Source organism: Parasteatoda tepidariorum, chromosome 11 (genome assembly GCF_982258835.1).
Source record: "Parasteatoda tepidariorum strain Cologne lab strain chromosome 11, Ptep-v5.0, whole genome shotgun sequence".
In the NCBI taxonomy this organism is placed as follows: Eukaryota; Metazoa; Arthropoda; class Arachnida; order Araneae; family Theridiidae; genus Parasteatoda; species Parasteatoda tepidariorum.
In genome coordinates, this window is record NC_141765.1 from 13,609,856 (window position 1) to 13,622,936 (window position 13,081).

Consider the following 13,081-nt stretch of genomic DNA (forward strand, 5'->3'; position numbering starts at 1 on the left):
TTATGGTGGCAAATTAAGGGGTTACACAATTATTTAATATTTTCATCAAATGCATTATCAAATATTGTAAAGTTTAGTTTTGTAATTTCACAGTGTTTCATCTTTTTTGATTTTAAAAATATTTAATTATCCATTAAATTACTTTTGCACAAAAATGTGAATTGGAATATTCTCTTTTTGCTTTGATATTTTTAAACCCTACTTTAAAATCATTTGAATGAATTTTATTACAATTTTTATATTGGTATGAGGAAATATTAACTAATTTTATACTAAATTTTTTTTCTCAGCAACAATACAATGCAAATTTTCTAAATTAATCTCAAACCGTTATGAGTTGTTCAAGGTTACGTTGATAAAATCATATAGAAAACTTTCCGTTCTAAACGAAGTAATTCGGAAATTAAAAATTTATACTTTTTTGTTTCTCTTTTTGGTATGCCTACACTGTTCTACAAAAATGTTCCAATGTTTTAAAAAAATGCTGTACTGAGTTTGGTCATAAACATCCAAATTTGAATTTTTTTTTTTTTTTAGTTTTCAAAAATTACTAAAACAAAATACATAATAAAAGTTTAATGAAATGCCTTTATTATGTACTTTCATGTGCAGCATTGAGCAAATAACTGAAGCTTCTAATTGCAATTATAAAAACAGATTCAGAACAGCAATTATCCCTCTTACCAAAATTGCTGTAGATGGAAAACTAACTAAGCTACACTCAAGAAAACAGTATGTGCTTCAGCATTGAAACTAGCACAGACTGATGGTCAATTATTTTCTCTTACTAAGACAAACTCTTTTCAATGTTAAATTATAGAAAACAGCAGAGAAAATAAAATTTGAACTAAGCTTTGCAGAAAGGGTTGTCAGTGAAGGGTTAAAAAAAAAGTTTTAATAATTGCCATTTGTTTTTAATTGGATTCAATTGTCACCAATCGAAGAAATAATATTCAATTAATATTGAAACTGGATCTAATAGCTTTTAATCAGAAATTAATTTTTTTTAAATCAAAGAAGCATTTAAAATTATTTCTAAAGCAGCCTAACATTATTATGAAGACATAAATTATTGAACTATAGCTCAATTCACCATTCAAGTTCTATGAATATTGAGAATTGTCAGAAGATATAAAGAATTAATAAGTGTATACAAAAATAACCAAAAACATTAATACAACAAATCTCTATCATAAAAGATTTGATTTATAACAGCATTTCAAAGTACATAAGTGAATGACACCTCAATTAACCATTATAAAATTTCACATTTGTGAAATTATTTAATAAAGTTTTTGTTCTGAAATTTTTCAAGAGTTCTAAAAATTCTGAAACTAATCAGGTAGAATATGGACATCTCAGTTTTCTTAATTTTAGAATTGAGAACAAAAAAAAAAGTTTTTTTTTTTTTTTTTTTTGCAGAATTAAGATTTTGTTTAAATCTGAAATTTTATTTTTATAGGATAGAAATCTTTACTGCCAGCAGTAAAGTGGGGCCCCTGAGCAGCTCTTACAAATAGAAATGTTCGAACACAACAAGTGATATTTTCAAACATTCTCTGCAGATTATCCACAAAATTTTTTTACTCACATTTGTTTAACTACTTAATTCTGCAGATAATCTGAAGTTTGCTGTATAATAGAAAAAATACTACATTAAACCATTTTTAAATGATAGAAATTTATATTTAAAAAGAATATATGTGATTTGAAAATGATAAAGATAAATTAAGACAAAAACTTTTAATGAAATAATTTAGCAAATTAAAAAACAAATTGTGTTTAAAATCTATATTGGAAAATGTTATGTTAGGGAAGAATTGTGATAAAAAATAATGAAGCTTAAATTGAAACTGTTTCAAACTTCATTTATTTAACTTTTTTTTTATAAACTAATAAAAAAAAATACTTGGTTCTAAAAAGGGTGTTTGTTCTTGAAAGTGATCTTTCTTAAGGTCATTCTTAACATATATCCAGTCACATGACGAAAATTCATCATTTGACAATTGCAGTAAATAAATATCAAAAAAGATTTTTGATATTTACTTTAGAATATTTACATTTGGGACAGTGTAAAAAATGCTGTATAAAATGTTTTCCAAAGACTTAGTGTTTTAAAAATATCTACTTTGAATTTTCAATTTTTCATAAGTAATAGTTATAATAATTTTTTTTTTAAATTCATGATTAAACTATAGGTCAATTCTTTTATTGATAATTAATGTTCAGAGATATAGTAAAAAATATATTTAATAAATAGGAACACAACTCTTAAAGGAAAAAAATACATGTATTATCAAAACATTCCCTCATCCAATGAACTGTCATCATTGTTCATCCATCTTTTCTAAACGTTCCAACAAAGTATTAGCCTGAAATTGAAATATACAATAATTTATATAAAATTGACAGATCCCCTAAAAAAAGTTTTATTTTAAAGAAAAGAAAATATCCTGCAAAAAAAAAAAAGTTAGAAGAATTCAGAGACAATTTAAAAATCTGATTAAATTTTTATGAAACTTCATTCTCTTTACAAAACACATATTCCCACAAAATAATTATTCTAAGTTTTTCAACAGTTAAACACAATATATTACTTAGATATATTACTGCTACATCATTGATTTTTAACTTACACACATAGAACTTAAATCAGTAAAATAAAAATTTCATTTTATCTAAAACAGTAAATTATAGGTATAGATCTCCTCCCACCAGAAAGTCTGAGGCCATCTGTTGCTATAGAAACAAGAATGCCGCATTTCAGGGAGGGTAGCTTCACTCTAGGACTATCACACGACCGAAGAAAGAGATTCCCTTTCCCTCGCCGACCTAAGCCGAAACCACTCCAAAACAGTGACCCTGCACCCCTACTTGAAATAGTCATACCTCGTTACCATGGTCCGCCATAAGTCCAGACGAATGTCGGAAGGTGTTCTTATTTTAGACAAACTATACTTGTTAAGCATGTTTATTGAACAATTTGGGTGATCCTCTAGTTTGAACTGTCATCAACTGCCATTGAGGATACCTTTCATAAATGTAATATTCAAAACAATTTTAGTATAATTCAAGTAGATATTAAAATTTTAAAAAAAACTATTTAAAATTTTCAATTTCAGGAAATTTTTTTAAAAAAAGCGCTATGAAGCATACTACTGATTAAAAAGCTAATGCACCAGGAAAGCGAAAACACGGACGATCCAAAGCAATTTAGAATAGAAAAAACTACATTAAATTGCTCTTAATTAAAAGAAATTGCATTTATGTAATGTACAGGGGTGATTGTGAGCCAAAGTCAAAATTCCGGAAAATTTCTTGAGTTAAAAAAAAAAAAAGGTTTAAATTGAAAAACATTTAAACAAGGTTTTTTTTCCTTTTTCTCAATATTTCTTAGTTTACTTAAAATATATTTAAAATTTTACACATACCAATACCATTTACACATACCTATGATGACCTGGAGAAGTAATTAAAATTTACAAATATGTCTTTCTTTCTTGAGTTTATGATTATAACAACTATTTACTGATATAAAAGTGAATATTAATCATGAATATAAACTTATAAAGTATCTCTCAGGCTCTCCCTGACAAACAAATAAAATAAACTGTGTTTTTAAGTTCCACCTTTGAAAATTTGATTTCCGGAAACTTCTGTGATCAATGATTTTTTGAAAAGCCTGAACCTTTGTTCTCCGGTAACTTCCGGATCACTGTTAGCAAAAATTCCGGAAATCCGGATTTTTTCCGGAGCACAATCAGCCCTAAATGTAATGAATAGTAAAATATGATGGAAACAAATAAAGCTTATAAAAAAAATACAAATTTATTAAACAAATTATAATCATTGGATAATTTGCAATAAAATTCTCAATTTTTTTAAACATTGGGAAAATTTCCAGTTAATGTACAATTTTAAAACATACTTAGCTTGTGCTTTATGATAGACATTTTCTTTACAATTTAATAATCTCTAAAAGATGCAAGTTTAAGGAATGAATATTCCATCACAAAAAAAACAGTCAGTTGTCCAGAAATCACTTTGAAGCTTGAAAAAAATCATAAGATTTCACTAGCTACATTTACTGATTACAACGCATTTCATACCAGGCCTAGTTTTTGCCTGATCAGATCAGGATCCCATACAAAAGAAAGATTTTCCCTGTTGAATTCATAATAAAGATGAGTCAGCATAATAATTAAGTTTCAGTAATGAAATTGTTTAATACTATTAAATAAATCAAGTTGCCACACTCCATTTCAAATGGAGCGTGTCAAAAAAATTTTTTTTTAAAAAACCTGATTGCTGCTGTGCCAGACTTTTATGAAATTTTTTTGTGAACAAGTACATAATGAGAATTATTTTTTATTTTGTTAAATTGAGTCATATCTCATAAATTCCCTCATCATCACAATTTAGGTTTAAAAAAAATTGAGATAATTAATTAAGTCTTTTTCAGCATGTACATTTTCACAAAAAAAATTCATAAAAATCTGTGTTTTGACCCAATAGCCATTTTATATCAGAAGTCACCTTGCCTGCTACAAAAATGTGACAAGAACTAAGTGTGTAAGTTACTTAGTAAACAATGGGCAAAAAAAGAATTATCATAAAAACCCTAAATAGAAAATCTACCCAAACTAGAAAAATGTAACATAAAATTGCACATTTACGTTTCTGTATTTAATGTTACTGCGCCTAATTTCCTTTGATGTACTTGTTAATTTTAAGAAACTGCATGTAAAAGAAATTGCTTGTGTATGCAAGAATGAATGGATGATATTGATGTGGTTAGAACGATCCTTTAAGCTGAGAGTCATTTTTGCTTAAATATGAAAATGGGATTCTGGCACACGTAAATGGAGCATTTAAATAGAAAATGTAAAAAATATATTTAGTAATTTTCTAAAATTTAGTTGAAAACATGTTTTATTAAAAAAAAAAACTTTTTTTATTTAAAAAAACTCTTTTTTAACTAATTGGGAGCTGTTGTTTCGATAAAATTGTTGTTTCAATATTATTTGTTTCAATACTATACAAATGTAAAAGCTATGTTATTTACAGTTGCTCTGTGTTATAACATATTATAATTTCATAGTTAACGTTTCTTTGTATGGGGGATCATAATTAAAATTACTTTCCATTGAGAATTGCATTCATAGCAAAACATTACTTATTTTATCGTGTTTTCCTTTATTCAAATTTTGATTTGTTTGACATAAATGTTCTTGAATTTTATAAAACCTAAATTCTCATAATTAGTTGATTAATAAAAGAGTACTTACTGTCATGAACCAATAAGAATCAGGTCTGAATATTAGTCTACTTAAAAAACCCATTTCATCTACAGAAGATATAACATGTAAATGCAAGTGAGCAATACTATTGAAAGGTGGCAAATGAAAACCAAACCTAAAACGAACAATAATGAGAATAAACTTGAAGGAAACTGTTACTTCTAAAAAGAATTATTAACCAATACATCTGGTCACATAATTTAATACAAAATGGCCACAACCAGAGATTTCTCTGCCCCTTAAAACAGGCAGAAAACAATATAGACAGAGTGTATCCAATTGTAGTCTTTACAGAATAACGGCTACATCCACATTTTGAGGGATAGAAATCTAAATGCACTGAAAAAAAGTGTGATTATTAAGAAAAGTGCCTTTTTGTATCCGATATATTTTAAAACATCATTTGCACAAATTAATTGACATAATTAAGCTTATTAAAGGCTAACCTCAGAAAAATCCATCGTAATGAAAATAAAAATTGTAGAAGTGTACAATAATTATTAATTTATAAATATTATTCAAAAACTGAAAAGAAGCTTCCCCCTTTAAATAATCGTATTGAAAATTTATAGAAATCAAAACTATCAATTTTAAAAACCAGAAAGATTTTCTGAATGTGTTACTACTACTAAACTTTTTTCAAAAAGAGTTAACATTTATAGCTGTCTATGAACTCCTACTCCCTTTTCGTAAATACAAGCTTGTTTTTAATGTCAAAATTGACCATCTTAACATATCCAATAAAAACTTAATTTAGATTTGAAATCATCTGGCTACATTTTTTGAAATGGAGCTAACAAAAGGAAACTTATACTTTATTTAGACACAAATGTACTATCACTTATTTCATAAAGGCACTCTCCTATCATGGGAATATATAAAATTAAGCATCATTGAATAACTTAATTTAAACAGAAGAAAAAGAATTGATCATTTAGATAATGTTTGGATGATATAAATTGTTTTGTATATTATGGTTGAGGGATATTATGCATATCTTGTCTCAAAATCACATACTACATTTTTCTCAGTAGAATTGTTTTTCTTTCAAAAATCTATTCATACCAAAAACATAAAGGTTCACTACATAAAGATGGTGTAAGAATTCAACTTAATGGCACACATACTTAAATATTATCTACTTTATAACTTTATTTAAAAAAATTAATTTAACAGTATAAGAAAGTAGTTAAATAATTTATAATTTAGATAAGGGTGTAAAATTAGGCTAATTTTGAGAAAATTTTAAAAGATTAGAAAAATTAAGATACCTCTTTAAATGCCCAAATGTATATCATGTATTCTGTTGGCAGTTATATGCCTTTCTTAATAATTATAAATCTCTATAAGTTTCTTCTAATATTTCAGACTAATAAAAACCTAACCTAATCTTTATTTGTTTTATAACTTCATTTATTTTTAATATTTAATAGTGTTAAAAAAGTAGTTAAATAGCTTATAATTTAAGGATACAAAATTCAAGTAATTTGTGAATTTTAATTCCAAATCTTTTTATAGAAATTAAGTTAGCTCTTCAAATGTCAAAATATAAATCAAAGATGCAGTTGTTAGGTATATGCCTCCTTAATAACTATAAATCTTAGCCTACCATAATAATTCTGATAAAAAAAATTTCATAAATAATCATAGATTTAAATTCAGTTAAGTTAAAAACAAATAAAGAAATTTAAAAAAATTAGCAGATAGAATTGGTTATTTTTTATTATTTGTTTCATTTACGAGGTTCACAAAGTATTGTGTATATTTTATCTCTTTCAAAAATTGGGCATCTGAGACTTGGGGAAAAGAATCTTAATCTAAGAAAATTTTAAGATTTGGTGCAAAAATAAGATTTCATCATTCACTAGAAAAACTATAAAAAATATTACCTAACATTTTCAATACTTGCAGATTCTTTTTCTAAAATACTTTGACCAATTTCTACCATCTTCTTAACTATAATATAAAACATACCCTTATATAAGATACTTCTTGATAATCACCATTGCAAAGATATAAACTGAAGTTTGCCTTAACTTAAAAAAAGGTGTGTTTTTATTATTATTACTTTTACCTAGATCGAACTTTTTTTCATAAGCTACAATTTTTATTTTATATTGTTTGAAACCTTATTTTTCACGGTGGTAAGAATGATTTTTGAAAATTTTAAGAACCATGAAAGTGACAGTATTTCTTCTTTCCTTTAAAGCTACTTTTTCGACAAAAAAAAAACTCTAAAAAAAGAAATATCCAATTAGTTGTTAACGAAAATAATTAAAATCCTGGTTTATAAGTTAATTATTTTGGTGATGTGTTTGAAAATTTAATATTTCTAAGGGTGACATTATTGTAAAGAAATGCTAGAAACTAGTGCTAAAGACATACTCACACAGGATAAACTTTTAAATATTTGTTACACTGTTTAGACAAAATGAAAATTAATGGCACAAAAATTAGATTACAAATACTTTACATTTTCATAAAACTGCGGCTTTTTACACATTTATATTTTGAGCTATTTCATAATCAGCATAAAGAGGTTAAAGATGGGTAAAACTTATTCAATAATAATGAATAACTATTTCAAACTCACAACAGCTATTAAAATAGCACATATTTTGGTAAAAAAGCATTTTCTCATATGAAAATTCCTTAAAAAAAAGGCTTAAATAAAAAAAAAATGAACAAAAAAAGCAAATATTTATTTTTTCATTTCCATTTTAGTTAAGTAATTTTTTCATATTTAAGAAGCAGGATAACGAAGTTTAAATTGGTATCAAAATAATATAAAACTGCCAGTAATACAAAAATTATCATGACCATATTTAAACAATATTTAAAAACTAAGTTAAGAACAATTCTTTTAAAATAAAAATAAGATAAAAAAAATATACCTATTAAAATATCTTTCTTCTTTAATGATGAAACATTTTTCATATGCATCCTTGGTATGACTAGATAGTGATGTTTAGTGGCAGGCCTAATATCCTTAAATGCAATAAACTCATCATCCTATAAAGAATTTACGATTTTTGATGCACAAGTTTTTCTAATTATGTTACAAATAATGGAAGTTCAAAGTTAGAAAATTTTCAAATTTGGATAATTATCTCCAGAAATACTGGACAGATTACAATAACATTTAGTTTGAAAATAGGCTGATGTAATACAAAAATAATAAAAATCATTCAACAGTTTTAATACAGTAGAGCGCCGATTATCCGAACCCTTATTATTCGAACGTCCAATTATCCGAACTATGTCTGAATTTTTTTTTAAAGTTTAGAATATTTTTTAACTTATCAACAATTTTTCTAAATTTCTGAACCAGTAGATCTTTTGGATGAAAAGATGCCAGGTTGTGCAGAAGAAGAAATAGAAGACTGGTGTCGAGACACTGAAAACGTCCGGGAATTTCAAATGATGATGAAATTATTGCTGAAATTTTAAATGAAAATCGGAACTCCACAAACGAAGAGGAAGACGTAGGCGATCAAGTTCAAGATAGTGGACCTTCTCATACAGAAGTATGCAATTTGTTAGATATTGCAATGAATTGGCTAGAACGCCAAAATTATGTTGATCCAGTTCAGTTGATTTATTTAAAAACAAAAAGGGATATGGCTGCTCAAAAAGAGCATCTTCTTTGAAACAAAAGTCTTTGCTGGATTTCTTTTGCAATGGAAAATAAAGATAAATGTGGTTATGTCAGTAATTGACAAAAAATTTAAAAAGCTGAAATATGATAAAAATCAAAATGAAAAAAAAGTTTTAAAAAAATAAATACAAAATGCTTAAAAATTCAATTTTTTTTTTTAAAGAACTATTTTAGACCACAGAGCTATTTTAGCCTCTGCCAGTCCTAAATCTGGAAAAAGTGTGAAGGGAAGGTAGTGCATAAATAATAATCATTTAAACTAGATTTTAAGCAACTTTCCAATTATCCGAACTTTTCATTATCCGAACCACGTTCGGTCCCGAGCAGTTCGGATAATCGGCGCTCTACTGTACTTATAATATTAACGGGATGGATCTAATGCATAGATTCCCTATCTTTTTCAATTGCTCACCTCCCCTTTGTAAGTCAAAAATATTTCGACACTCCCTAATTTTTTTAAATCACATTTCTTTCCCTTTTGTTATGATACACCTTTAACTTTGTTTTTATTGAAAAGTTTTACTAACCTATAAATTTAGATTTTAACTTTTATTTAGCCAATTGTTTTTAAAGTAGCCCTCACATAAAAACTATTATTGTTTGCTTTGATGTCTCATCTTTCAATTTAAATTTAACAATCAGCAAAATATAATGAATTTAAATATCAAACAACATACTTTTTATAGATCTGGAGAAATTAATGAATATAATTAAGTAAAACTGAGATCTTTCAATGTTTCCAGTACATAGGCGTGCCACAAGCTTATTCTAAGGGGAAATTCCCAGTTTACTGAATGAAATTTCAACTTTGGTCAAATAAGTATGAAATTCAATAGCTTCAATAAAAAAAATTATTTTGTAGCTAATATTTTTACAATATGTTAATTTTTTTCTCTGTGCAGAAGTTCAAAATTACGATGGCATATCTTTAGCTCATTATCAGGAACATTTCACAGACAGTCGCCAATAGCTCATTGTGCAGCTCTAGGGTGGCGTACATAAATAAAGTACTACTTTTACTCCACCAATATATTACAAAATTAGCAATTTTATACTTAATTATTCTAGCCAAGGAGCCACAATTGGTCAATGAGTAAATCACTGAACAGTTGTTAAAAACTGGGGTTTGATCCCCAGAGTTGGCTTGAAGCCAATCCCTCATCAGATAGATAGGTACCAGATTGTCTGAGAAGTAAACTCTACCTGTGCGCAATGCTAACCACATTGCAATGCCACAATTAGCAATTGTCATGCTAGCAATAACAGAAGTCAGGAGAATAGTTTAATTTGACATAGAAAAATCATGGACTAAAAAATAATGAAGATTAGTCTAATGTAAAGTAATCAATATTATATTTAAAAATGGCTTACTTCATAGAATAAAGTTGTATTTTGAAGGTGACAAAATGTACAGTTTTCATTTGCTGTAACCATTTTCAAGTAATTCTAAAAATAAATAAGTTTTTCAGTACAAAATTTCAAAAAAAGAAAGAAAGTATATCATAACAAAGAACGATTTAATGAGTTGTAAGTATCCAGTGTCGAATGATGCATGTATAGACAATAAATTGCATGGCTTAGACAATGGCATAAATTGCAATTTTAAGTAACACAACATAGTATAAAATACACCACTTACATATATATATTTTTAATTAAAACACTATCTCTAAGGTAAACAGAAATATATTAAAGATGTCTTTATAATATTTTCTGTACAAATCAAAAAGTTAGCTATTTCTTTCAGAAGACATGGCAGCATTGTATTGCTTCAAGGGGATTGCTCGTTTAATACATAAAAATGTATGGTTTTATTTATAAATAAGACAAAAATTATATTTTTTCTATTACTTATCTACATACAGTCAAATTTGTAAGATTACTCAGTTATTCTTAAAATTATGGTTATTATGAGTGCTTTAGAAAAAAAGTTCTTTCCTTCACTTTGAAGAGAAAATATTGTTCAATGGGTCTGTTCTGCGACATGGAGCTTTTGGAGCCCGCTTCAAATTTCTGAAACTTTATTGTTTAACGGTTGTTAATCATTTAACAATTGATGAATAATTCATTTATCAATATTTTAAATATCTTTTAAAAGTTAAAAATCTTAAAGAATAATAAAATACAATTCACACATTTTACAAACTTCGAGAACATTCCTACTGACTGTGGTTTGATCATTTTACTTTAAATACACAAATTTTCAATTTCAAAATACATGATTTATATAAATTTTTAATTTGATGAATAATTGCCAAAAAAGTATTGTCCAGCATTGGAAAATATTTGGTTTTAAAGCAAAAAGTTTGTTTTTAAACATTTAAATTTGACACAAAGTTGTCTATTTATTTTTTTAAAAAAATACAAACACAAAAAGAACAACTGCAACCTTCTCTTATGATGAAAATCTATTAAACTTTTCAGTTTGCTTTCGAATGGCATTGTCAGGACAATCTGTAGTGGGCTCCAAAAGCTCTGTGTTGGAAAACTGACCAATATACATTTATAGATTAGTTACATTAAAAATATTGCTATTTCCTAATATGTAGATATCTCCCTCGATGCTTTGTTATTGTAACAAATATTAAATTATAAATAAACAGCAAACTATTAATTAGCCCTTTATTATTCATTCATTTCTTTCTAGATCATTCTATCATTTAAAATAAGCCTTTTAATAAAACTGCATAAAAAATGTTAACTAATAATGCAACTTTTATACATTTTTCTGTATGTGAACCAAGTAGTATATAAAAATTACCTTTATAAATAATAAACCCCATAAAAAATGCAAACTCTATGAGCTAAATTAAATAAGAATACTGAAACATAGTTATAATTTCAAAATTTTACATTTATTTAATAAAATAAAATAAAACTTAATGCGATAAGAGCTTAAAAATAAATTTTAATAACAATTGAAATTTTGGCATAACTCTTTTCGCATTAACTTTGATAGTAGTAAAAAGAAAGAAGGCAGTAGTGAAGTCTTATCTTCAGAAAATAATAAAAAATACAAATAATTCTGAAGATAAAAATTTATATATACATGTATATAAACTTCAAGTAAAACGAAGAACAAATTAAAAGTTCAGAAACAAAACCTAAGCAGTTTGTTTTCAGAACATCAAAAATGTGAAATTTAATTTAGATTCACTTGACAATTTTGAGCTTCAAAATAGTCAACAACTAATAAATAATATTTATATAAAATTATATTATCGTAAATTATTCTAAAAACAGTACAAGATTTTAGAAGGAAACATCTCTAAATTAAAATATATTCCTTCTAAATTGAAAGTGGGCGATAATCTGAGGATTGTAGAAAAGTGCGACGAGCACTGTACGTTAGCTTATAGCTCATGCGCAAATCATAGAAAGTAAAAATAAATTAACGGGTTCCGCAGGCAGTGGACTGAGCCTTAAACGCACTGTCTTGAATGCCAGTCGTTTTATAACCCTAAACGTTGGCGATCAGCTGAAATAGGTGATTACCAAACGAATTCTATCGCCAAGAGCTTGGATGCCCGATTTTTTGAGTGTGAAAATGGCGAAAACGATTTATAGCTGGTATAATGTTAAGCAATTGTTGCGCAAATTGTGATTTGTCCGTCTTTGTGTTTTGAATTTCTAGATGTGTTGCAGGTTAAGAATATCTTTTCATGAACTAATAAGATGAATCCTTTAAAATCTCCTTCAGCAGCCTCAGTGTGTCTTATGTGGAAGCGATGAAATTGCACGTTATGACCATAATTTGTAGGAAAAGAAATACCTACAAGAACCAAGGGCGACGCCAGTAGGGGGTCAGGGGGGCAATTGCACCCCTGTCGGGCATGGCCAGCCCCCCCATCGGGAAAACTTTAAAGTCTCGTTGGGAAAATAGTCTGGTCACATTTTTTTCTAAATAATGTCAAAAATTCATTTACAACTACCTAATAAAACATTTTGTCGTTGACTTTTAATTTATTTATTTTTAAGTATTAGTAAATAAATTAGTAAAATATATTGTAAATTCTATGCACTACACTACTCGTATCTTTGCCCATACATTGTTAAACAAGAGTCCGGATGCGATTAGACATGGTTGGAATTGAAGACTTTTCAAAGACCCACAGAAATCCTT

The 13,081-nt window shown here is 27.0% G+C and overlaps 1 protein-coding gene across 5 annotated transcripts; it reads right to left on the bottom strand.

The window, feature by feature from the left end:
- Positions 1–2,187: 2,187 nt before the first annotated feature.
- On the bottom strand, positions 2,188–12,318 carry LOC107448814 (adenosine 5'-monophosphoramidase HINT3). 5 transcript variants are annotated; one of them, XM_087154808.1, is made up of 6 exons: positions 12,205–12,318; positions 10,330–10,404; positions 8,195–8,312; positions 7,190–7,256; positions 5,289–5,415; positions 2,188–2,372 (listed from the first exon to the last, which is right to left on the bottom strand). In XM_087154808.1, the coding sequence occupies exons 2-6, from the start codon at positions 10,390–10,392 to the stop codon at positions 2,328–2,330; spliced, it is 420 nt and encodes a 139-aa protein (XP_087010934.1). In that variant the 5' UTR covers positions 10,393–10,404; positions 12,205–12,318; the 3' UTR covers positions 2,188–2,327. The 5 variants fall into 5 exon arrangements, with proteins under 5 accessions (XP_087010934.1, XP_087010932.1, XP_087010933.1 ...); XM_087154806.1 differs by having other exon boundaries at positions 12,008–12,294; XM_087154807.1 differs by having other exon boundaries at positions 12,063–12,291.
- Positions 12,319–13,081: the final 763 nt, after the last annotated feature.

Excerpts from the sequence above, each read along its gene's own strand:
- LOC107448814 (XM_087154808.1), bottom strand. The coding sequence starts at position 10,392 with ATGGTTACAGCAAATGAAAACTGTACATTTTGTCACCTTCAAAATACA. Across the intron at positions 8,313-10,329 it reads ATACAACTTTATTCTATGAA|GATGATGAGTTTATTGCATT; the intron begins GTAAGCCATTTT and ends AATTCTTTATAG. Across the intron at positions 2,373-5,288 it reads ATTCTTATTGGTTCATGACA|GCTAATACTTTGTTGGAACG; the intron begins GTAAGTACTCTT and ends TTTCAATTTCAG.